This window comes from Fusarium vanettenii (assembly GCF_000151355.1).
Source record: "Fusarium vanettenii 77-13-4 chromosome 4 genomic scaffold NECHAsca_3_chr4_2_0, whole genome shotgun sequence".
Lineage (NCBI taxonomy): Eukaryota > Fungi > Ascomycota > Sordariomycetes > Hypocreales > Nectriaceae > Fusarium > Fusarium vanettenii.
Window position 1 is genome coordinate 342954 of NW_003315879.1, and position 23685 is coordinate 366638.

General features: G+C 53.4%; 11 protein-coding genes across 11 annotated transcripts; 8 read left to right on the forward strand and 3 right to left on the reverse strand.

Annotated features, from left to right (window-relative positions):
• Positions 1 to 327: 327 nt before the first annotated feature.
• Positions 328 to 2775, forward strand: NECHADRAFT_38204 (uncharacterized protein; the record flags this gene model as incomplete). The annotated part of the gene is made up of 1 exon (XM_003051480.1): positions 328 to 2775. The coding sequence occupies one exon, from the start codon at positions 328 to 330 to the stop codon at positions 2773 to 2775; it is 2448 nt and encodes an 815-aa protein (XP_003051526.1).
• A 777-nt stretch (positions 2776 to 3552) lies between these two features.
• On the forward strand, positions 3553 to 7240 carry NECHADRAFT_122473 (uncharacterized protein; the record flags this gene model as incomplete). Its single annotated transcript, XM_003051481.1, has 2 exons — positions 3553 to 3724; positions 3873 to 7240. The coding sequence occupies 2 exons, from the start codon at positions 3553 to 3555 to the stop codon at positions 7238 to 7240; spliced, it is 3540 nt and encodes a 1179-aa protein (XP_003051527.1).
• Positions 7241 to 8133: 893 nt separating this feature from the next.
• NECHADRAFT_99917 (uncharacterized protein) lies at positions 8134 to 10215 on the forward strand. Its single transcript, XM_003051482.1, has 6 exons — positions 8134 to 8270; positions 8335 to 8429; positions 8482 to 8503; positions 8564 to 8800; positions 8847 to 9846; positions 9898 to 10215. The coding sequence occupies exons 1-6, from the start codon at positions 8229 to 8231 to the stop codon at positions 10140 to 10142; spliced, it is 1641 nt and encodes a 546-aa protein (XP_003051528.1). The 5' UTR covers positions 8134 to 8228; the 3' UTR covers positions 10143 to 10215.
• Positions 10216 to 10380: 165 nt separating this feature from the next.
• On the forward strand, positions 10381 to 11645 carry NECHADRAFT_38692 (uncharacterized protein; the record flags this gene model as incomplete). Its single annotated transcript, XM_003051483.1, has 2 exons — positions 10381 to 10500; positions 10563 to 11645. 2 exons carry the CDS (start codon positions 10381 to 10383, stop codon positions 11643 to 11645), a joined length of 1203 nt encoding a protein of 400 aa, XP_003051529.1.
• Positions 11646 to 11739: 94 nt separating this feature from the next.
• NECHADRAFT_59834 (uncharacterized protein) lies at positions 11740 to 12945 on the reverse strand. Its single transcript, XM_003051936.1, has 2 exons — positions 12699 to 12945; positions 11740 to 12498 (listed from the first exon to the last, which is right to left on the reverse strand). The coding sequence occupies exons 1-2, from the start codon at positions 12860 to 12862 to the stop codon at positions 11964 to 11966; spliced, it is 699 nt and encodes a 232-aa protein (XP_003051982.1). The 5' UTR covers positions 12863 to 12945; the 3' UTR covers positions 11740 to 11963.
• Positions 12946 to 13196: 251 nt separating this feature from the next.
• Positions 13197 to 15934, forward strand: NECHADRAFT_37641 (uncharacterized protein; the record flags this gene model as incomplete). The annotated part of the gene is made up of 3 exons (XM_003051484.1): positions 13197 to 13850; positions 13897 to 14259; positions 14315 to 15934. 3 exons carry the CDS (start codon positions 13197 to 13199, stop codon positions 15932 to 15934), a joined length of 2637 nt encoding a protein of 878 aa, XP_003051530.1.
• Positions 15935 to 16931: 997 nt separating this feature from the next.
• On the forward strand, positions 16932 to 19581 carry NECHADRAFT_104001 (uncharacterized protein; the record flags this gene model as incomplete). The annotated part of the gene is made up of 5 exons (XM_003051485.1): positions 16932 to 17161; positions 17252 to 17889; positions 17937 to 18505; positions 18558 to 18734; positions 18784 to 19581. The coding sequence occupies 5 exons, from the start codon at positions 16932 to 16934 to the stop codon at positions 19402 to 19404; spliced, it is 2235 nt and encodes a 744-aa protein (XP_003051531.1). The 3' UTR covers positions 19405 to 19581.
• Positions 19582 to 19721: 140 nt separating this feature from the next.
• On the reverse strand, positions 19722 to 20104 carry NECHADRAFT_38673 (uncharacterized protein; the record flags this gene model as incomplete). The annotated part of the gene is made up of 2 exons (XM_003051937.1): positions 19722 to 19915; positions 20020 to 20104. The coding sequence occupies 2 exons, from the start codon at positions 20102 to 20104 to the stop codon at positions 19722 to 19724; spliced, it is 279 nt and encodes a 92-aa protein (XP_003051983.1).
• Positions 20105 to 20551: 447 nt separating this feature from the next.
• Positions 20552 to 21563, forward strand: NECHADRAFT_39118 (uncharacterized protein; the record flags this gene model as incomplete). Its single annotated transcript, XM_003051486.1, has 3 exons — positions 20552 to 20634; positions 20687 to 20856; positions 20902 to 21563. The coding sequence occupies 3 exons, from the start codon at positions 20552 to 20554 to the stop codon at positions 21561 to 21563; spliced, it is 915 nt and encodes a 304-aa protein (XP_003051532.1).
• A 137-nt stretch (positions 21564 to 21700) lies between these two features.
• On the reverse strand, positions 21701 to 22647 carry NECHADRAFT_39130 (uncharacterized protein; the record flags this gene model as incomplete). The annotated part of the gene is made up of 2 exons (XM_003051938.1): positions 21701 to 22168; positions 22225 to 22647. 2 exons carry the CDS (start codon positions 22645 to 22647, stop codon positions 21701 to 21703), a joined length of 891 nt encoding a protein of 296 aa, XP_003051984.1.
• Positions 22648 to 22919: 272 nt separating this feature from the next.
• NECHADRAFT_38279 (uncharacterized protein) lies at positions 22920 to 23657 on the forward strand (the record flags this gene model as incomplete). The annotated part of the gene is made up of 1 exon (XM_003051487.1): positions 22920 to 23657. The coding sequence occupies one exon, from the start codon at positions 22920 to 22922 to the stop codon at positions 23655 to 23657; it is 738 nt and encodes a 245-aa protein (XP_003051533.1).
• Positions 23658 to 23685: the final 28 nt, after the last annotated feature.

Below are 23685 nucleotides of genomic sequence, written 5' to 3' on the forward strand. Positions count from 1 at the left end.
GCTACCACTTTGAAGGAAGCAAAGCTTCTCATCATATCAAACAAGAGCAAAGAGAGATCCATCTACAAACAAACAATCCATCGCCTGAAAACGGTGTTGCAACGCATTTCATCGATATACAAGTCGACCGAGGCTATTCACTCGACCGAGCACGACCAAACGCTTTCCCAAGCTCGGCATTCATTGCTTGCTTGCGTGAAGTAAAGTAAGTTGCAGAGGGAACTCAAAAGGGATTATCTAACATTGCCCAGCTTCGAACCTCCAGGTTCCCAACGGACACGTTCCGACCAACGAGATCATTGATCCGAATCCATTCCTTTCGACAATATGCGGTCCGATCACTCGGCGTGTCACGCCCAGATAAGGCAGCACCGTCGTCAAAACTCAACGCCCAGCGGCTTCGAAGGCGCCAACGTTCCAAACAGACTCCCGCGAAACGTTCGACAAGCAGCCCAAGGCCACCGACGGGGCCTCAGCCTCGATATCCGAGGACATCACAACATGGCATCGCCAGCAACACGGCAAGCCTACGTGAGTAATACTAACAATGCAGGACTAGTGAACTATACTCAAGAACAGTTCCGAGCCCGCGCCGGCTCCCATCAGAACCCCTACACAAATCTGACAGCAGCAGCAAATGCAAGTGAAAGTTACCTCACCTCGCAGCAGGCCCAGTCGTTTGAACCGTTTGACCCCAGCTCCATGTCCTTCCAGTCCTATAACCCAGAACTAGATGCGCTACTGGGCAGGGGCCAAGCAGCCTACGCCGACAACATGTCAGCAGGTAAGGGTTTTGATGTCTTTGACAATAGCAGTGCCTTTTCCACTCCCACCTTTGCCAACTTTGCCGAAAGCCCCTCGGCCCCGGGCTGGGTCTCAGAGGGAGACACCTCGAGCACGCGGAGGAACTCGAGGCGCATGAGCAATGACCTCATGGACCGCGCCGACAGGTTCGACCTGAACGTAGATGGCCTCCCTCGGCCCATGACTCCCCCGAACCAGAACCTACAGAGTCAGTCTCTCGGCTGGTCGATGCCACTGCGCAACGAGGCTGACATGGAGGAAGGCTACCTCCCCCCGACACCGATCGAAACCCCCCAGGACCCGACCGTCAAGGACGAGCCCCGCCCCAACCGCTTCGCCAACGGCTATGATGAGTCGATGGAGGAGACGGTCAAGCCCGTGAGGAATCGAGGAGCGAACCCCAGAGTCCAGAACATCTTCCAGGACATAAGACAACAGTCTGAGCAGACTCCGTCTCGTTCGGCACAGCCGAACTCCATGTCCGGGGCTGATTCCTTCTCGATTCCTCTCAACTCTCGCGACTTGATGAGCATGAGCAACTTCAATGACGAGTTCTTGAAGATTGAGGCTTCGTTCGATAGGGATGCGCCCAACGGCCTCCCCGTGGACCAGCAGTTCCCCCAGCGAACCACCCCCAGCACTCCCCAGACGACACACTTTATGCCATTTGACAACACGTCTCTTGACAACAAGCCTGAGTTGCGACCCTACCCTCTAAACGCTCACACTCTCTCCGCCATCCCCATGCAGACGCCATCCCGCCGCCAATCCCCTCATCATCGCCGAACAGACTCCGTGGCAAGCCAAGCAAGCGCTGCCAGCATCGCCAGTATCAACATTGAGGATACCAAGACTGAGACGGGAGTCAGCCAAGAAGAAATCACCCAGTACATCAGCGGCCCCGACGCCAAGAATGGCCGATGGTTCTGTCTGTTTGAGGGATGCGGCAAGGACTTTGGTCGCAAGGAGAACATCAAGTCACACGTCCAGACTCATCTCAACGATCGCCAATACCAGTGCCCGACTTGCAAGAAGTGCTTCGTTCGTCAGCACGATCTCAAGCGGCACGCCAAAATTCACACGGGCATCAAGCCCTACCCTTGCGAGTGCGGCAACACCTTTGCTCGCCACGACGCCCTGACTCGACATCGCCAACGAGGCATGTGCATTGGTGCCTTCGATGGCATCGTGCGAAAGAGCGCCAAGCGAGGCAGGCCCCCAAAGAACCGCCGCCCAGATATGGAGACCCGTATCGAGAAGTCGACTCGCACTCGCAAGAAGAACATGTCCATTAGCTCAACATCGTCATTCTCGGCGTACTCCGACAGCTCCGTTGTCAACTCACCCGAGAACGACCTGGACATGCTTGACGACGCCATGATGGACATTGGAATGGCATCGCAAACCCAGACCCTTGCTCACATGTCGTCTGCTTCCATGTCCTCAGCCCCCATGTCCTCCCTCCCCTCCGCGTCGTTGAACGACTATGCCTCTTCTCCCTCGGCCGTCAGCGCACACTCTTACGTCTCCCCTGAAGCCCTGATGGAAAACACCCCCCCGAACAACTACGTCTCCCCTGGAGAAGTCATGGAGAGCACCCCAGCGAACGGAGGATCTCCTACCAAGAGCAACGCAAGCCGATCCAACACACCCCCCGCACTATCGCAGTCGTCATCACCGCCTCTGCAGCCGCAGAGCTTCTTTGATGTCGACAACACCCTTAACACGGATGACCTGTCCACACTCTCCGGAACCAGCACTTTGATGACATCAGCTGCCATGGCCGGTACCCTTCCCCTAGTCATGAGCGAGCAGGACCACGATGCGCTCCTTCAGTTCTCCAACGACGATAACGACTGTGTGTCGCTATACCGCGACCCGGAGATGCTGATGATGAGCAAGCTTGAAGAAGACCTTGACAACAACGACCTGTTTATGAACAATGGCGATGACTTCTTTGGCACTTCATAACCTGTCTTGTCATGTGTGTTTTCTCTTCTTCTCAAGCCAATTAGCCTTGTACTTTTCACATTTTATCTACACCATGTGTTGACGACGCTCATGTACCGGTCCGGTCATCATATCTAGGGTTCATCACGGGAGAACATAAAAACGGAGTTTTTGGACATGGCCTACGTGCCTCTTGTACACTACCTAAGGAGGAGTAATCTGAACGGAGGAGGAGGACGAGGAGAAGGAGAAGGAACAAGGTATAGAAATGGGAGGACGGATGGAGTTTAATTGGATGTCATGGGAATCATTGGGTTTCAAAGGGAAAATATGGTCTCGACACGGCCGAGAATGGAGTTGATTGGTGAATGCTCTTTGGTAAATGGCATTTGAATGGAACATTTTTGACGACAATGATTCGAGTTGAGTTGATTTGAACAAGTGAAGACTTGGTTATAGTTCAAGAGACGCGTCATTCTGATATTCATATTTCGTCAACTGCATATGTAAATGTGAATACTTTGTGATAATTCGGAGCCATCATTAATTGCTAGCATGCAAACAACTCACTGCTTGTCCTCGTTTCGTTAAAACCGGACATTTGTTCGTCTGTTTGCTCTGATATGCAATGCGTGTTGTCGTTGTTCATGCTTACTAGTAACCTACACTTCTCCACTGTGAGGCAGCTTTGAAAGCCTCTCTCCACAACAACAACTACCACGCATAGAATCATCTTGCACACCCCATCTTCAGCTTCCTTTTCCGATTGGCATGGCAGGAATCTGAGAAGCATCCATCATGCTGACTCCTACCGTCGCCAACAAAATCGGCTTCTTTTACGCCGCTGGCAACACCCCAGCAACCAGCCTGACAAGATGTGTGCCGCAAGGCCAAGATGCCACCATCTTATCCTTAGGCTGTGGTGACTTGCGCAACATCTTGTATACCGCATACACCGAGAAAGGGCTTCGTGAGTATTATTCGAGATTCATGATACCCTGGCCATACTGATGGAAGCTAGCATCGAGAAAACTCGACTTCACCTGTTGTGACTATGATGAGAAGATCGTCGGTGAGTTGGCTACCCTGTATCATGACACATGGCAACCGTTGACAAGACACAGCTCGCAATGTCTTTCTTCTCTCCTTTCTCCTTGACGGGGATTGCAAATTGAGCAGTGATAAGCTATGGGATGTGTATTATCATCTCTTCGTGGATAGTGAGACGGCTGCTGCTGTGCTCCAGCAAGCCACCAAGTTGGTCTCCATGTCCAAGAACCTCGAGGACTGGAACAAGAACATCTACGGCCGAGCCATCAAGTTTTGCGATGCAGACACCCTCAGAGATGTCCGTCGCGTATGGATCGTCATCAAAGACGCCGCGGAGAAGTGCCAGGCTGGCACCCACTGGAAGGCGTTTGAAGAGAACGTTCAGCCCTCTCGGGACTGCCGCTCTGCGATGCTCGGTGAGGAAGGCATAAACATCACCGCCATGCGTTCTGCTGCTCCTCTGTCTCTACAGGCTGGACCCAAGCTGTGGGAGATGTCTCAGCAGTATTGGAAGGACGGCACTGTGACGCCCAAGGGAGCTGATGAGAGTACCCCGAACCCGCTGCTTGCCTCCCTTCTTTCCGAGGACCAGCTCTTGCATTACGGGACTGACCCCATCCTGGGATTTCACCTAGCTACAGGCTATGCTCCTCTTACCGAGTCATCGCCGCTGAAGCCCCAGAACCCTGTTGAAGGGTTCCCTGCTACGGCTGCTGCTCGAACCCAGTTCAACGACTGGATCGCCGCGTTCAAGTCTGACTTTAAGAAGAACGTTGTTATCCGCTTTGCTATCTCGGATGCTCTGACTCTCTGCCATAGCTTGCAGACTGTAGCTGCAACAGGAAAGTCGGCCAACCTCTACCGACGAGTCTGGGACGCCCGTCCGTTGATTTTGGATGTCAAGGAGTATGGCAAAGCCGGCTCTGGACCGAAGACTTTCGATATGATCGACACCTCAAACCTGAGTGACCACATTGGTGCCCTGAATCTTCTCATTGCAGCGGGCCCTCTGCTCAAGGATGAGCCGTGGGCCTCCCTGTTTACCGAGTTGTTGATCAAGCGACAAGGGACTCTTCAAAACGCCTTTGAGCAGCTCATCTGCGGACACGCACCCACCATCTCGCTTCTGCTTGGCTTCAGCCCGGTTCAGTACTGGACCAACGCCAAGGCCGAATCGCATGTCGACGAGATATTCTTGGGTCTCATGAACAAGGGGGCCCAGAGGGATACCCAGGTCCGAAGTCGACTTGCTTGGAAGCGTGATACCCAGTTCTCTGGCCAGGTGCGTCATGGAAAGCTGCACATCGAAGCGAAGCAGCTTGTCAAGCTCCTGTCACCGCTGTACGACTACATGTTTGAGGCCGAGAACACCTCCAAGGCTCTAGAGAACGCCCAGACTCGGATCAGTACCTACACACACTTCATTCGCACAAGCTTTGCTGCATTTATCAAGGTTGTAATGAACCGAGTTGCAACGGACTGGCCGACCATGTGTTCAACTTTGGTCGACACGATTGCTCAGGATCACAGATTCTTAATGGCCAGCAACGGCATGCAGGATCTTTGTCTTCAGCTTCATCTTCACGGAGTCAACACCGAGCCCTGGTTGCTGCAGGAAAACAGAAAGCTGCCAGAGAACGGAACATTCAATCTCTGGAAGTCTCTGCCCCCCGCTGTTGCCGTCACCGTGGTGGTTCCTAGAAGCCAAATTGCTCGGCTGTATAAGCATGATAACGAACAGCTCAGACTCGCGTCGCCGCCGCTTGTCGGATCGGTTAGGTCGAGTCACGATGCGACAGAAGCATGGCAGAACATCTTTGGAGACATTCAGATTGTGTTTGGAAACCTCAAGACATCCAAGTTACCGAACGAGGATGACTTCCAGGTTACAGTTGAACCAGACAAGGATGGTTGGGCGGGCGACTCCCCTTTGATCGCATCGTTTTACGTACCCACGTCGACTCTGCAGAATGAGCCCAACACAGCCTTGGCTGGCGTCTGTGTTCCACCGACCGGTCAGAACTCCGTGATCTTTGGACCGATCCTCGGCATGAACATGACTGTCTTTGAGACACAGTTGGATGATAGGTCTCAAGTCTTTGTGACAAAGTACCTGCCTGGACAAACAGGTTACCCCTTGATTTGCGGTGCTCTCAAGCCTCTTGACAAGGAAACGAACTCGGGCCAGAACGACAAGACGACGAAGCTGATGGTTAATGTTGCACCTTCCGAGTCCAAGATCACCACCATCACTGGTCACTTGGACATCACATCGACCAAGGGTAAGGCGCTCCTAAAGGAAAAGGCTCCTATTGAGCTGCGCCAGGAGAACCCCTTTGTCATCGACATTGTCTTTGGGAAGAACAAGCTGGTGTGCCCTGTCAAGTTCCCAGTGCCTGTAACCAAGACGGGTATTAGGTCACGCGTGGCTCGAACCACGGGCTACATCGAAGTGATTGCACCATTGGCTGAGCCTGCGGTATCTGAAGAGCTCTTTGATCTTGTCTACCCGGTGGAAATCTCTTCCTCTGGTGTCCCAGCTACGCTCAACACACCGCATTTCAACCTCGACAATCTCCCAATCATTGATCTGCAGAAAAAGGACAAGACACGTTGGATGACCACGCTCACCTCTTTGCAATTCTCAACCCGAGAGAAGCATCTGCGCGAGGTTAGGGATGACAGCGGAATCTCGGATAACCCAGTCGTCAACCTGAAGGAGTCCATCTTTACCATGTTCATGCTCGCCTCGGGTCTTCAGGGAGGTCAGACAGGCCTGTTTGCAATCACCCATCCCGATCGAGGAGGCATTCACATGCTTGTGTTTGCGTCCGCTATTAGGCTTGATGGAGACGCTGCTTCGGTAGTCCTTGATGCTGCCATCATTCCCTTTACCATGGACCTCGTCGAGTCTGGTCGAATGGAAGCCTTCCTCTTGATACTCCGAACGCTTGAGTGTGCCTCAATCACTGTGAACGACGCCGAGCTGGCCCTTTGGAAGAAAGTTCTCCCTTCGTTCGTGGAGCGATGCCGAACTTGGCCCCACGGCCGCAAGTGTGAGTACAAGGGAAAGGGGGCTACTATCCCGTTGAGTCTGAAGGATGGCGAACAAGTCATCTGCTCGTGTGGCAATGGCCGTCTCCCCAAGGACTTTATGTCACTCCCCGAGTGGGACAGCGCGGCTCCCAATGCTGTCCGTGTTGCAATCAGCCCAACGTATGCGGTTCCTTTCGTTGAAGAGGTCATCGATGCTTCCGAAATGCCCAGCATGGAACAAGTGACTTCGCCAAAGGACCGATGCAGAAACTGCGGAAAGCCCGAGAGTGATAGTGTGACGCTGAAGAAGTGTATGCGCTGTCAGAGGGCCAAGTATTGTTCAGGAGAGTGCCAGAAGAAGGACTGGAGGAAGCATCGTGGGGAGTGTGACGAGTCTTAGGAGTTGCGGTGGTTCTGAAATGGTGTTGAGTAGGGGGTACTATGATGAGATCTGATGTGAAAAGCATGGAGTATGGGGGCGATATTGTGTCAAGATGATGGGGGCGATTGGAATGAAGTGTGAATAAGTAGTTGGTGTATTGGACACGAGCCTCTTGATGCCTCCATTTCCACGACATGTACCTTTGAGTTTAACATCTGCCACTGCCACAACCGTTGATGTGTGCTGCAGCCCGAAAAGCTTGATTTTTCTGCGTATATAAGCTCCACGTTTCTCAAGCCTTTGTTCTTTCTTTTTCTCCTCCTTCATTCCCATCTGAGCGGGCAGCTTGTTCTTTTCATTTGTACACGAAAACAGTCGCGCCAATGATGAACCCATAAAATGAAGCTATCCAGCAGGATGGCACTAGTGTCTCCAAAGCTGCCTGCTCGAATAATGGGTGCTGAGGTCCAGAACTATTTTATGCCGTGTTGCCGTTGTTTGCCATGCCTGGACACGCGGAAGAGATGCGGCAGCTCACCCACCTCAGGCATCAGCCATGAGCTTCGCTAGAGAGTAGGTAGTTGGTGTGTTAAACACGAGTTGCACACTTGATGTCAACACTGATGAACAAAGCTGATTATAAAAGACGGTAATTAAATATCAAGATGTGAAATAAAGAGACAAAGAAGAGTATGGACTCCCATGTTAACAAGTGCAATGATCTTATACGTTCTTATACATTCGGTGAGTCCAGAGCAAGCCAAATGCTCCTTTATGATTGGCCCCTCACCGAGCCCATACCCCTCGGTGCCCTCACCTTACACCGCCTTCACCCTCTGGAGGGGCAGAAAAAATGTCCAGCCTAGCACGCACAGGCAATAGCACAGCTGCTCGCTCCAGCTTGTGGGATTACGAAATCGCAAACCTCCCACTATCTCAACCTCTCCCCCCGACCTCATACCACTCGACATAGTATCCGCGTGTATCGAGCGCCCCGATCTCAACTATGTCGGCTGCGCAGCTTCTCAACCCCAAGGCCGAGTCCCGAGTGCGTCCCTGTTATACCCCCCGCAGACAAGTGGCCTCGCCGCCTGCTAACCCCGTTGTCGCAGAGGAGGGGCGAAGCTCTCAAGGTCAACATCAGTGCCGGTGAAGGTCTTCAAGATGTCCTCAAGTCTAACCTGGGCCCCCGAGGCACCATCAAGATGTGAGCGCCACTCATGTCACTTTTTTCTGCGCTCTGGCTGACCCCTTTGCAGGCTTGTCGACGGTGCGGGACAGGTACCGTTGCCTATCCAAGTGCCCCTCAAAAACGACCCCTTTACTCACCGATAACTACAGATCAAGCTGACCAAGGATGGCAACGTTCTTCTCCGAGAGATGCAAATACAAAACCCCACCGCCGTCATGATTGCCCGAGCAGCGACTGCGCAGGACGACATTTGCGGTGACGGAACCACCTCGGTCGTCATGTTGGTGGGCGAGCTCCTGAAGCAGGCAGACCGATACATCTCTGAGGGACTGCACCCTCGTATTATTACCGATGGTTTCGAGGTTGCCAAGATCGAGGCCTTGAAGGTAAGTCCTGCGATCACACCCTCAAGACCGTAGCTCAACGTCGCAGTTCCTCGATTCTTTCAAGCTCCCCAAGGAGGTTGACCGAGAACTCCTCATCAACGTCGCGCGAACATCGCTTGCCACCAAGCTCAACGCCACCCTGGCCGCCAAGCTCACTCCCGATATCGTCGACGCCGTCCTCGCCATCTACCAGGAGCCCGCGAAGCCCGATCTGCACATGGTTGAGATTATGAAGATGCAGCACCGAACAGCCTCCGACACCCGGCTGATCCGTGGATTGGCCCTCGACCACGGTGCTCGACACCCCGATATGCCGAAGCGACTCGAGAACTGCTACATCCTGACCCTCAACGTCAGCCTGGAGTACGAAAAGTCGGAGATTAACTCTGGATTCTTCTACTCGAGCGCCGAGCAGCGCGACAAGCTTGTCGAGAGTGAGCGCCGATTCGTCGATGCTAAGCTGAAGAAGATTGTCGAGCTCAAGCAGGAGCTGTGCGGTACCGACGGCTCAAAGAACTTTGTCGTTATCAACCAGAAGGGTATCGACCCCCTGTCTCTCGATGTCCTCGCCAAGAACAACATTCTTGCTCTCCGACGAGCCAAGCGAAGGAACATGGAGCGTCTTCAGCTTGTTTGCGGTGGTGTTGCTCAGAACAGCGTTGACGACCTGTCTGAGGATGTTCTGGGCTGGGCCGGCCTCGTCTACGAGCAGACTCTCGGAGAGGAGAAGTACACCTTTGTCGAGGAGGTCAAGGATCCCAAGTCGGTGACCCTCATGATCAAGGGTCCCAACCAGCACACCATCGCCCAGGTGACAGACGCCGTGAGAGATGGTCTGCGAAGTGTTTACAACATGATTGTCGACAAGTCGGTTGTTCCCGGAGCTGGTGCCTTCCAGGTCGCCTGCGCCGCCCACCTGAAGAGCGATGCCTTTGGCAAGACAGTCAAGGGCAAGGCCAAGTGGGGAGTTGAGGCTTTCGCCGATGCCCTCCTTATTATTCCCAAGACCCTGGCTGCCAACGCCGGTCTTGACATTCAGGATGCTCGTAAGTGCTTGTCTTTTATCGAGGCATGAACAGTGGCTAATGATATTACAGTTGCGGATATGCAGGACGAGCACGCTGACGGCGCCGTCGTTGGCCTGGACCTTGAGACTGGAGCGCCCATGGACCCCGAGCTGGCCGGCGTCTTTGACTCCTACCGAGTCCTCCGAAACTGCATCGCCTCCAGCTCGAGTATCGCATCTAACCTTCTTCTGTGCGACGAGTTGTTGAAGGCTCGACAGATGGGCAGAGCAGGCGGACCGGGGCCTGGCATGGATGGACCTAACGATCACATGTAGGAGATACCACGTTAAAAAGAGGCTAGACAAAAGGCTCTGGGGCGTAATTTACATGATTACGACTTGTATCCTTAATATTTCAACTGCTGTGATCCAATATCTTTTGCCAGAGTGCGTGTATGTCTGTTATCAGGGGTTGTAGGTACACCACGCTAAGCCCCGCATTCAACGTCAACTCCAAGAAAAAAAAAATCTTGACCCCGCCATCACAGCCCAGCAACAACCCAATATCACAACCATGGCTTCATACGATTCTGATTCCTCGGACGGCGGCGAGTTTGAGGAGACGAATGTTCTTCTGGGGTATGCCTCGAAAGACGCCGAGGAAGACACCATCAGCAAACTCGGTGGCCATCCTGTACGTACTTAGGCGCCGTGTAAGAGATGTGTATATCTTTCGCCAGACTAACTGGTAGCTAGGAATGGCTAGATTCCGAGAGCGCACCCAGCGCAGCTTATGCACGATGCAAAGTCTGCAAGGATCTCATGGCCTTGATCCTTCAGCTTAACGGCGAACTACCTGAACGATTCCCCGAGCACGAGCGACGTCTTTATGTCTTTGCCTGCCGTCGAGAGACTTGTCGGCGCAAGGAGGGCAGCATTCGCGCCTTGCGTGGTGTGAGAGTATGGAAGGAGGAAGCACCTAAGGAAGAGCCCAAGGAGGAGAAGAAGGAAGAGACAAAGGAACCAGAGAACAAGGGCCCCGGTCTGGGAGAGACGCTGTTTGGAGCCAAGGGTCTTGGAAGTGCTTCTGGCGCAAACCCCTTCTCCAGCGGCGGTGCGAATCCCTTCAGCTCCTCAAGCAACCCCTTCAGTTCCGGGGCACCAGCGAACCCTTTCTCCTCCTCTCCACAGCCCGCAAAGCCTGCATCACCAGAACCAGCTACCGCCACACTCACAAAGACCTTTGCCGAATCCCTCAACATCAAGGACACACCAGCAACACCTCCTCCCGCCGCTGAACCCTGGCCCGCGCTGGATGCCCGAACAAAGCCTTATCCTACCCTCTACCTCGCCGACGCAGACTACGAGACGCTCGACCCCACGCCTAGCAAGGTGCCGACCAACGCTCGACTCGAGGACGCTGATGCTGCGGAGCCCTCTGTGCTGGATCGCGAGGCCTTCGAGTCCGCCATGGACGCCACCTTTCAGAAGTTTGCGGACCGTCTGGCGCAGAACCCGGATCAGGTTATTCGTTATGAGTTTGCGGGCACGCCGCTGCTGTACTCCAAGAAGGACGCTGTTGGTGAGGCCCTGACCAAGGGCGCTATTCCTCGTTGCAGCAACTGTACTGCCAGGAGGGTGTTTGAGGTCCAGCTGACACCAAATGCCATTGCTGAGCTGGAGGCAGATGATTTGAGCCTTGAGGGTATGGAATGGGGGACTATTATCGTGGGCGTGTGCGAGAAGGATTGCTCGCCGCGTGGAACACCAGTGGGAGAGCCTGGATATGTAGAAGAGTGGGCTGGCGTACAGTGGGAGGAGTTGTCCAAGGGCAAGTAAATGTTTAGATATGCCAGTGAATAAGTCAAGGGATCAAAAGCACAATAGACGGCGGTAGCCACTTTCGTTTCGTAAGTGAACCCGACCAAGGGTATTCCAACAGATCGCAAAGTTCTATGGATGCTCTAGATCCTTGGATGCTTAGCAATAACATGTTCATGTCCGATTAAACGCCTAGATTTTGTAACCCCCTCCATGCTGCCATGCTAGCCTAGCCAAGCCATTCCTGCCATCCCGCATCATGAAGTCGTCAGTTCATGCCAGGTCCATCGACGAGGAGGTGCGCAGGAACCCTTTCACACGCTACAACAAAAACCCTTAAACGGTGTCTTCCCATGACCGCCGGAGCACCCTGGAGAACTGCTCCACGGACACGTCCTCGCGGATCTCAGCCTTCTTGGCTTCGTTGTCAGGGTTCGAGGGCACCTTGACGGTATCGTCGTCCTCAACAGACCAGCCAGCAACCTCGGTGACGAACTTCTTTGTCGCCTCCTCGTTGTCGAGACCCAACCACGACTCGAGGTGGCTGAGCTTGAGCTCGCGGAAGGCTTGTGAGACGAGGAGGGCGATGCGGTGGCGGATGAGGTCCTCAAAGTCGGGGATATCGGCGATCAGGTCGGCAACCATGTCGTCGTCGAGGTCGGCCCAGAAGCGGGCGTACTGAGCACCTTCAAGCTCGCCGTTGAGGGAGCGGAGCTTGGTGATGGCCTCGCCGAGGTCGCCAGTGGCGACGGATGAGGGGTTGATGAGATGGAGGGCGAGGGAGAACTGCGACGAAGGGAACTGGGTCATGGTCTTGACCAGGATGTTGGTGATGACCTCATCCTTGATGCGGTCGGGGTTGAGCTGGTAGCTGAGAGGGAAGTTAGCCTCATTCGGCAGGGGTGACAGTGACAGCTAGGGATGAGGCGTTGGATATCTCAGATACACTATAGGTGACTTCATTTGTGGCCAAGTTGATTCAACCCGCCACAAGTCAGGTAATAGGAAACGTTGACAAAGCAGTCATCATATAACCCAGAGCAAGCACATATCAAAAAGTCGGGCACTCACAGCTTCAGCAGCGTCCGGTTGGCATTGCAGTCAGTGAACTTTCCCTCGCATTGGTCCTGCAGGTACGTCTCGAGAGCGCCGACAGCCTCGGGGTTGTATCGCTCGAGGCCGTTGATGATGTCGGCGATCTCGTTGGGTCGCTCAGGCGGGTCTTCTCCGTTCATGATGGGCGAGTGGTGTCGTTAAAGAGGGGGAGGGATGTCGGGGAGGAAGGTTCTCGCGATGGTGGGGCAGAGGAAAGATTTCGATGGTTTGTGTGAGGGACTCGTTTGTGGGTGCCAAAAGGGTTTAGCGTCGAGTCGCGGGGCTGGTTCCTGAGATTCGAGGAGCGGGAGTCGGCATCACGTGGCTTCGCGTGCGCCGTCGTCATAGAGGTGCGCGTGCCTGGCGTTGGAGTTGATGGACGTGAATGGATGCATCCTGGACGACTTTGGCTGTTTTGTCTGCCCTTTAAGACATTTACGGTTTAACCTTTAATATTGAGCGGTGATAATCACCATGCCGAGTCCGACCAAGAAGCGCAAACTGAACAATGGCACTCAGTCAGCTGCGCCTACACGAGGGCTGGAATACTTCTTTTCCAAGCAAAGACAGCATGGTTCTGCTTCCAATAAAACCCCAGAGACCGAGACTAAAAATGAGACAACGAGAGATGCCCCGGAGAATCTCACAGACGAGGAACTGGCCAGAAAACTCCAAGCTGAATGGGATCAAGAAGTTGCGAATGAACGACAGGCTAACCAGACCGGAACTCGTTCAACGCCAAGCGAACAGAATGAATCAAAATCCAGAGACGAAAGTCCTGCTGCTTCAGAGTTGAAGCCACCAAAAGCACTTCCGACAATGCCCAAACCCAGCGCATCCGGAGACCCGAAGAAACCTACACTCGGTCTACAGTCTGCTGGCATGGCTGAAGATACAATTTCAACATCAATACCCCTAGACGAGTCCCCTCTAACTTTTGAGCCATCCAAGTATATCCCCCAGCTCAAAGAACATTGGGCATCAGAAGGCGGCAACGCCTCCTACGCCCTCCTTACTCGCTGCTTCGTCTTGATTAGCGGAACAACAAGCCGCATAAAGATCGTGGACACGCTGGTCAACTGTTTAAGAGTGTTGATAGAAGGGGATCCGACAAGCCTATTACCAGCGGTAAGTTCAAACAGCCCTCATCTTAGGATTCTGCTCACTCCCATAGGTCTGGTTGGCGACTAATTCAATATCGCCTCCATACATTTCCCTAGAGCTGGGCCTGGGCGGATCCGCCATATCGAAAGCGTTGCGAAACGTTTGCGGACTTGACAGCAAATCTCTAAAAGCCATCTACGACAAACACGGCGACGCCGGAGACGTGGCTTTCGAAGCAAAGAGGAAACAGAGTTTCACTCTAAGGAAGCCAAAGCCTTTAACAATCAAGGCTGTGTATCAGTCTCTGGTCAAGATCGCCAATAGTCAAGGACAAGGGAGCGGAGAAGCAAAGCAAAGACTGGTGGATCGACTACTCCAGGATGCCCGTGGCGGAGAGGAGAGCCGATTCATTGTGCGAACTCTGTGTCAGCATGTAAGAACACGAAATCGGAGCTATCAGCATTCTGTGGTTGTTAATGAGACTCTAGTTGCGTATCGGGGCAGTCAAAACAACAATGCTCATCGCCCTCTCGAGGGCTTTTTTGCTTTCACGCCCACCGGAAGCAGATTTCCCCATCAGATCAGCATCTGAGTTGTCCAAACTAAAAAAGGAGGAATTGGCTGAGATCTGGGGCCGAGGCGAAGAGCTCGTCAAGGCTTGCTTCGCTAGGCGTCCTAACTACGATGACCTGGTTCCAGTTCTCCTCGAGATTGGCATCTCAGAAGAGCTATTGATTCGCTGTGGCATTGCTCTACACATCCCACTCAGACCTATGTTGGGAAGCATCACCCGGGATCTGGCCGAGATGCTTACAAAACTACAGGGAAGAGACTTTGCTTGTGAGTACAAGTATGATGGACAGCGTGCTCAGATCCACTGCGACGAACATGGAAAATCCACAATTTTCTCTCGGCATCTTGAACTAATGACAGACAAGTACCCCGACTTGGTTGAGTTGATGCCAAAGATCCGCGGTGAGGGCGTCGATAGCTTCATTATGGAGGGCGAAGTGGTGGCTGTCGATCAAGCGACCGGGGAGCTCAAGAATTTCCAGACGCTCACCAACCGAGCCAGGAAGGATGTCGCCATTGGGAGCATCACTATTGATGTCTGCCTGTTTTCGTTTGACCTGATGTATTTGAACGGCCAACCTTTGCTGGACCGCCCATTCCGAGAAAGACGGGAGCTTCTGCGGTCACTCTTCAAAGAGGTTCCTCACCACTTTACTTGGGTAAAGAGCCTTGATGCTACGTCAGCAGACTCGGAATCTGTCTTGGATTTCTTCAAATCTGCAACGGAGAACAAGTGTGAGGGAATAATGGTCAAGATTTTGGATAACCTGCCTGCACTGCCATATGTTGGAGATGCTGAGGAGCAGGAGCCCGAAAAAGCCGAGAAGCCGGCACCAAAAGCCAAAGCGAAGGGCAAGGCCAAATCAAAGAACACTCCTGGTGAGAACGGAGGGGAAACAAAGACCAAATCTCGTCGAAAGCCGTTGCTGGCGACATACGAACCAGACAAGCGACTTGATTCGTGGCTCAAGGTCAAGAAGGACTACAGTTCCAGTTTTGATACTCTGGACCTCATCCCCGTTGCTGCTTGGCATGGACAGGGTCGTAAATCGAAGTGGTGGTCGCCTATTCTCATGGCTTGCCGCAATGAGGAGACTGGGGCCTTGGAAGCCGTATGCAAGTGCATGTCTGGTTTCACGGATGCCTTTTACAAGGCCAACAGGGAGTTCTATGATGACGGAGAGGAGAGCGAGGAGCCCAAGAACACAAGATCACAACAGCCGAGTTTTGTGGAGTACTCAGGCCCAAGACCAGATGTTTGGTTTGAGCCTCAGGAGGTATGGGAAATGGCGTTTGCAGATATTACGCTCAGTCCGACTTATACGGCAGCGATTGGTCTAGTCAGTGAGGAGAGAGGGCTGAGTCTGCGGTTTCCGAGGTTCTTGAAGAAGAGAGAGGACAAAAGTCTGGAGGAGGCGAGCACAAACGATGTCTTGGCTGGACTGTTTCGGAAGCAAGAGGCAAAGGCGTCGTCAACGAAAGAGAATAAGAACGGAGGCGAGGAAGTGGAAGAGGCAGACGAGGTTGAGGAGTGAGCGGCAAAGAAGTCTTGAATTAACCATGATGCCTGACCCAACCGGACAATTTTTGTTACACCTCGACGAGTGTCATATGTAAGGCTATTTGCCAGCATTCAGCTTTTGAGCAATCAGACTAAAGATGGCGACTGATCCCATGAAGAGGACAGCATTGTAGAACTGTTTATGTGAGTGTCTTGCCATCGGAATTTCCAGCTCAACTCACCGCCTTTCGAGAGATTTCTCTCTCCTCATCATCAGTTCGAGCCTCAATGAAGAGGCGACGGAGGTTTGGTAAACTGGCCTACTGAGCTGTGAGAGGTGCAAGTTGGAGTGTGAATAGAGCTTGCTCACCATTTTAGGGGGTATGTTGCTTCAGGGCATCTGCATCTTCTCGGGCAGAACTGAAGTAAACTCGACACCGTTACAAAGAGATAGAAAAGGCCGTTAAATATTCTATCAGCACATAGAGAGCCCAGCCAAGGGTCTCTTGTGATGATATAGATACTGTATTCTCGAGTTGGCGATGTCGGGAGGTGACTAAGCCATGTGCGGCTAAAAATAATTGTTAGCGATTGAAGCCACGCTGCACGGGAACGGAAATCAGGCGGCAATTTAGAGTTAGGGGGAACCTGAGTTGGCAGTGCCACTATGTCCACTGAGCGGCAGGGCCCAGGCTGCGACTTCAGTGGGTGGCAGCCCGTCCACATCCTCGTGGCCTTGGCGTCCATCTTCAGTGACAGCTGCGTCTGCCTCAACCACACCCGGTCATCGAACTCCTTTCTTACGTCGCCTTTTCTCGACGACGACGCCTCCCATCTTTTACGCATCCTCCGATAAGCAGAATCATCGGCGGATGCGGCCTTTTGCGCTTCCGGACAGCTAAAAGGAAACACTCGCCTTATCGAATTCGACCCCCGTTGTCACCGCCGCCTTCTGGACGTCACAATCCCCGTCCTCCTTCAGCTATCTCTTCCGCCACGTGCCCCTCGACGATCCTTGAACTCCCTCGACGATGGCGGTGAATCGCATCCGCGGCGCCTTTGCCGTGCCTCGCAAGGGCGAGACCTTTGAGCTGCGCGCCGGCCTGGTCTCGCAGTATGCCTACGAGCGCAAGGAGTCGATCCAAAAGACCATCATGGCCATGACGCTTGGCAAGGATGTTTCGGCTCTCTTCCCCGACGTGCTCAAGAACATTGCAACGGGCGACCTCGACCAGAAGAAGCTTGTATATCTCTATTTGATGTAGGTGGATGAATCTGTACAGCTGCTGGGCCTTGCTTGAGCTTGGTTGGGATTGTGTTCGTGAGGTCAGGAGCTAACAAGAGGACGTAGGAACTACGCCAAGTCGCATCCCGACCTATGCATTCTCGCCGTTAATACCTTTGTCCAAGACTCTGAAGATCCGAATCCACTGATACGAGCATTGGCGATCCGAACAATGGGATGCATCAGAGTAGACAAGATGGTGGATTACATGGAGGAGCCCCTGAGGAAGACCCTACGGGACGAATCACCATACGTGCGCAAGACGGCCGCCATCTGCGTCGCCAAGCTCTTCGATCTTAACCCGCAGATGTGCATCGAAAACGGCTTTTTGGAGATGCTCCAGGAGCTGATTGGTGACCCCAACCCCATGGTCGTCGCAAACTCGGTGACGGCCCTGTCTGAGATCACCGAGACGGCGCCTGAGACGAGGGCATTGATTGTTACACCTGTGACCCTGAAGAAGCTCCTCATGGCCCTTAACGAATGTACCGAATGGGGACGAGTTACCATCCTGACTACTCTGGCCAACTACGGCGCGACGGACCAGAAGGAGTCAGAGCATATCTGTGAGCGTGTGGCACCTCAGTTCCAGCATGTCAACCCTAGTGTGGTTCTTGCTGCGGTCAAGGTTGTTTTCATCCACATGCAGGCGCTTAACCCTGAGCTCGTGAGGTCATACCTCAAGAAGATGGCCCCTCCACTGGGTATGTCTACCACAGTGCCTTGTTGGAATTTTGACTGACATGTATAGTTACCCTGGTTGCTTCGGCACCCGAGGTTCAGTATGTCGCTCTGCGAAATATTGATCTCCTCCTCCAAGCCAAGCCCGATATCCTGAGCAAGGAGATGCGAGTCTTCTTCTGCAAGTACACTGACCCACCATATGTCAAGCTTCAGAAGCTGGAGATTATGGTGAGGATAGCAAACGAGAGTAACTACGAGCAGCTGCTTGCTGAGTTGAAGGAGTATGCTCTGGAAGTTGACATGGACTTTGTCCGAAGAGCCGTCAAGGCTATCGGTCAGGTGGCCATCAAGATTGAGAGCGCTAGCGACAAGTGCGTGGCCGCTCTCGAGGACCTCATCTCCACCAAGGTCAACTATGTGGTTCAGGAGGTGATCGTCGTCATCAAGGATATCCTGCGCAAGTACCCTGGCTACGAGGGTGTCATTCCCACTCTGTGTCAGCACATTGATGAGCTGGATGAGCCCAACGCCCGCGGTTCGCTGATCTGGATTGTTGGTGAATATGCTGAGAAGATCAACAATGCCGACGAGATCCTAGAGAGCTTTGTCGAGTCGTTCATGGAAGAGTTCACACAGGTGAGTAAGATTCACTATAAAGCCTAGAGACAAACGCTGACTGAGCACGCAGACACAACTTCAAATATTGACAGCTGTGGTCAAGCTCTTCCTGAAGAAGCCTGGCAGCAGCCAAGGCCTTGTGCAAAAGGTGCTCCAGGCGGCTACAGCGGAGAACGATAACCCCGATATCCGCGACAGAGCGTATGTGTACTGGCGTCTGCTGTCCTCGGACCCAGAGATTGCCAAGGTAAGGGACTTTAGAGTGAAGAGTTGATGCAATTGCTAATAGCTTTCAGAACATCGTTTTGTCTCAGAAGCCTACAATCACAACCACCATGACTACCCTCCCCCCTGCTCTGTTGGAGCAGCTCCTTACTGAGCTATCGACTCTCGCCTCAGTATACCACAAGCCTCCCGAGTCGTTTGTTGGCAAGGGTCGTTTCGGTGCCGACGAAATCCAGCGGGCTGCCATCCAGGAGCAACGGCAAAACGCCGCCGAAAACCCCATCGCGGCATCCGTTGCTGCAGCCAATGGCTCTGGTAGCGGTTCATCCCAGAACAACATTGAGAACCTACTGGATATCGATTTTGATGGTGCGGCCCCTGCATCTCAGGAGCAGAACAGCGCATCTGCAACCCCTGATCGCGTGGCAAGCCCAGCATCTGGTGGCCCCTCTGGTGCTATGGCAGACATGATGAGCATGTTTGATGCGCCGGCGGCTTCAAGCAGTGGCGCCGCACCTGCTGCTGGACCGAGCAGCGGTATGAACGACCTGATGAATGGATTCGAAGGCTTGAACTTTGGAGGTGCCAACACCAGCGAGCCTCTTCCAGCGGCGATGCAGCTACAGCAGGCTCACGGCGGGGCGCTGCAGCAGCCTAAGAAGGACAGTGATGATTTGCTAGGCCTCCTGTAGAAGCGCAGTATGCCGGAGATGTCTGTCTGTTAGTTCATAAAGGAGTTGGAGAAGCCCTTGGGTGGGAAAAGAACATTGACACATGGTGCTGGCGCAAAAGAGATGAGATGGATGACCAGCCAAATCGTCTTGTTATCGCGTTGAACGCTTGCCAAATAAAGAGCCTCTAATTATCAAGTCGATGAATTTGTTCCTCCTCGTAGTGTGTACGGCGGCATGCCTTGAGCCGGCCCCTGTACGGATATCTCGTTACCCCAACCTCGTGATTCATGCGTGTCGCGTGCCCATTTTTTCGTAAAGCCCAAGCCTATTTTCTATCACTGCATCTCGACGTCGTTGGCCTCGTTGGCCTTGGCGTACTCGTCCGGGGTCTGACACTTTGCGGTCCAGGCGTGGATGTTGGCGATCTCGTCCTTGAGGGCGGCGTTGACGAGGCGATGGCGCTTGAGGGAGTTGAGGCCCTGGAACTGGGAGGAGACGATGAGGGAGTTGAAGGCTTGTCCGCAGCCGCCTTGGCGGTGAAAAGTTAGCGACGAAATCCTTTCCGGGATCGGGGAGAGGCTGGGGCGTGGAGGGGTAAAACCATGGAGGGGTTGCTCAGGCAGGTTTACTAACCAGACATGTCTGTGACTTCAACGTGAACAGCACCGAGACGCTCCTTGATAGCCTCGCGCATAGTCTCGTCTGTGATTTGTGACATGGTTTGTGTATGTGGTCAAGAGTTGCAGAGTAAAAAAAGGAGCGTGTGGGAAAGGGAGTCAGAGTTGGCGATGAAAGATTGATTGATTAGATATCATCGTGGGGTAAAGGTAGAGTTTCTCGGCAGGTGCACCGACCATTTGATCGGACAGTGTGTGTTTCTCTCAAATTGACACGGTATGAGCTCATTGGACCCTTTGCTTTTTTGGTGCAAGCTGCATATGAGGTAGGAGGTGATACACTGACCAGTCAACACCTTCTCTCACGGGCTTGTTCTACTATGAAAGGCTCTGTTCTGAGATTGAACCGTCAATTTATTCTTCGTTCAACTTCTTCTGCATCTGCTAGATCCATATTCTCAACTCGGTTTACGCCTCTGAGCAGATCCTGCTCCTCTTGTCGTGGTCCAACTTCATCTCAACCACACCTTAACTCATCCTCACCCAAAATGCCCGACTCTGGAGCTTGGGGTGCTTGGCAGGTTGAGCCATCCACCTTTACCAAGCTTGTAGTGGATTCCATGCAGAAGCTGTACAGCCCCTCTCTTCACCGTCAAAGTTCAACATATACTGACAGATATCAGGTACCCCGAAGAGCTAGCTGACGGAGCTTGGGACAATGTCGGCCTACTTGTTGGCAACTCGGAGACGGACGCTAGGAAAAGGAGTCCTCGTGTCTTGGTGACAAACGACTTGACCTTTCAGGTTGCCGTTGATGCCATTGCCCAGAGCGTGAGCGTCATTGTCAGCTACCGTATGCTACCTCTTCATGTTTCTGAACCTGGTTAACACTCCGTAGATCCCTTCATTTTCGGTGGTCTCAAGTCCATCACCAACAACGACCCTCAGCAGGCAACCCTTCTTCATCTGGCCAAGGCTGGTATCGCCGTCTACTGCCCCCACACGGCAGTTGATGCCGCTCCCGAGGGCCTCAACACCTGGCTCGCTAATATCGTCGCTGGGTCACACAAGTCGGAGCGGTCCGTTGCCATCCCCTGCAAGACTGCGCCCCAGACCCATCAGGGCGCGGGTTACGGTGCCATCGGCCGTTTTGAGGAGGAGGTTGCCCTCCCCGAGATCCTCATCCGTCTTGCCGATAAGCTCGGTGGTCTCCAGCACTTGATGGTGGCCTCGCCAGTGGGTGCAGAAGTCAAGACCACAAAGGTCAAGAGTTTCGGCGTTTGCGCCGGTAGCGGTTACGACGTTCTAAAGAAGGCCAACGTTGACCTGCTGGTGACGGGCGAGACGAGCCATCACTCTGCCCTACGGGCCATCCAGCAAGGCCGCACTCTCGTCCAAGTGTTTCACAGCAATTCCGAGCGCGGATACCTTAAGGAGGTACTTGGACCCTTGCTGGAGGAGCAGTTGAAGAAATCAGTGCCCGAAGCTGAAGTGGTGACAAGCGAGTATGACAAGGACCCATTTACCATTCTGGACGTGCACGATCTTGAATCAAAGTGATGCAAGGGGCGGTCTATCAAGATACCATGCGTTGTGTCATTATAGGCGAGGCGGTTGGAGTTGACATCTCATGGTTGGGCGTTGGGTGATGAGAAGATTACTATTAAAAGCATTGGGTATATTCGATCCGTCATATATCACCGTTCATCCCTGGATACTCGACTGTCCCTCGATAGTCGTCCGTCCCTAGATAGACGCTCGTCTCTTGATATCCTCGGACTCGGTGTGCTGCTCTTGAGCTCTGGCTGCTTCAAGGCCTCGTCGCCTTCTTGGATGCACTCGTCGACGTCGCTCCCGCCGATGCCCTTTTCTTTCCACGACTCTAGCAACTTCCTCGGCATGATCCATTCTCTCCGCGCTTGCGCAATCTTGCCCTCCTTGACTAGATTTCGTATCCTCTCTGGCGTCGCTAGGACCTGTGCTGCCAGCTCCCTTGTACGCTGCTGCCTCGCCTCTGTCTCACGTTTCTTGCCTTGGTCCGAATCTGGTGCTGGGACCGTCTTGCGGAGGGCATCTCGTATAGAAGATGCTTGGCTGTAGATCTGGGCGATGGCGGGGTCGAGAGTAGAGGCCATTGGGTTTAAGGGGTCCATATTCGCTCGCATCTAAGGGGTTCAAGTCAGCATGTCTATAGTATCGCAATGGTAACAAGGAGATGTACCTTGCGGATAGTCTCAGTCGCCGTAATCAGCTTGCTGTAATTATCATAGACCAGGGCCTTCTTCTCCGCATCGAGCGCCCGCACTTCGCCTACGACGCGCGTGTACAGCCTCAGCAGCTCCTCGAGACTGCTCTCTGCGACAACCTTGCTGACATGTTCCTCGGGATCAAAATTAGGTCCGTCGAGTTCGCTGGCTGGCACCTCCGAGTCTGGTATCTCGATTCTTGGGGCCTGTGCTCTTAAATTGTAGTACTCTCTAAGGGCGGCTCGGTTGGAGGACGTCTTGCGCGGTTGAGGAGTGAACGCGGGCGCTTGGCCGAGGACGGGAGATGCGATGGCCGACCGGGTTGTCTCGAAGGATGGACGTGTAGATGATGTTGGCGTCCTACGGGGAGGTTCGCGAGGAGAAGCGATAGTAGACATTGTAGCTGACGGTGAATGAATTCGATAGTTGGCGATGCCCTCACTTTGAAGCTGTCTAGATCCAAACGGTCGAGGGGGGATGTACGGGACAAGGCTGAGGCTGGGGGGACACGGTGGAGGCCTTCAGTGGATGATGCAGGGGGTCGAGGCGCTAAGTTATAGGGGCGGGTCCACTTTCAGCCGCCTGGAACGTCATTGTTCAGCGAGGCTGCAAAAACACCAACAAATTAAACTTGGTGATGGTGCAACCTCGAGTCACGACAGCTTTAAAAATGGACCTCAACGGGCAGCTTAGAGCTTCTATACTAGCTCATCATCTCCCATATCCATCTACAACTTTTTTAAACTCTCTCATCACGGCGAGGTCTCCTCCACCTCCACTGCCTTCTCTTGTAGCAACGGCAAAGGCCCGCCTCCTAGCAGCAGACATCACCAACAGCACCCTCATAAACACAGCCTCACTACAAAGTCTACCACCAGATGCAGACTCGCCTGAATCTCGCGAGCGCCGTCTCCCGAGGCCTGTACACGTGCAGGTTCTAGACGTGGAAAACATCTCGCTGAGTCGATGGGAGCAAGTCGAGGAGATGGAGGCTGTTGCGAGGGGAGAGACGACGCGTGGGAGAGAAGTTGTCCGCGTCACGGCAGAAGACGACGATAATCCTGAAACGCAACAGACTCAGCGTCCAACGACAGCAGCAGCAGCCAACGCGAGGACAGCGAGCAAGAAGGCAACGCATAGACTCGTGGTGCAGGATTGCAAGGGCGTCAAGCTCTACGCCCTAGAACTAAAGCGTATCGACGGCATCGGCGTTGGAAAGACACAAATTGGCGAAAAGATGCTCCTTAAAGCTGGAACGGTACTCGCCCGTGGAATTATCCTGCTAGAGCCCGAGAAATGCGTCTTGCTGGGCGGCAAGATCGAAGCATGGCAAAAGACGTGGGCGGATGGTAGATTGGCAAGGTTGAAGGAGGAGATTAGACAAAATGAGCAGCAACAGGCATCATGAAAGTAAGGTCTTGGGCTGATGTGTTTGG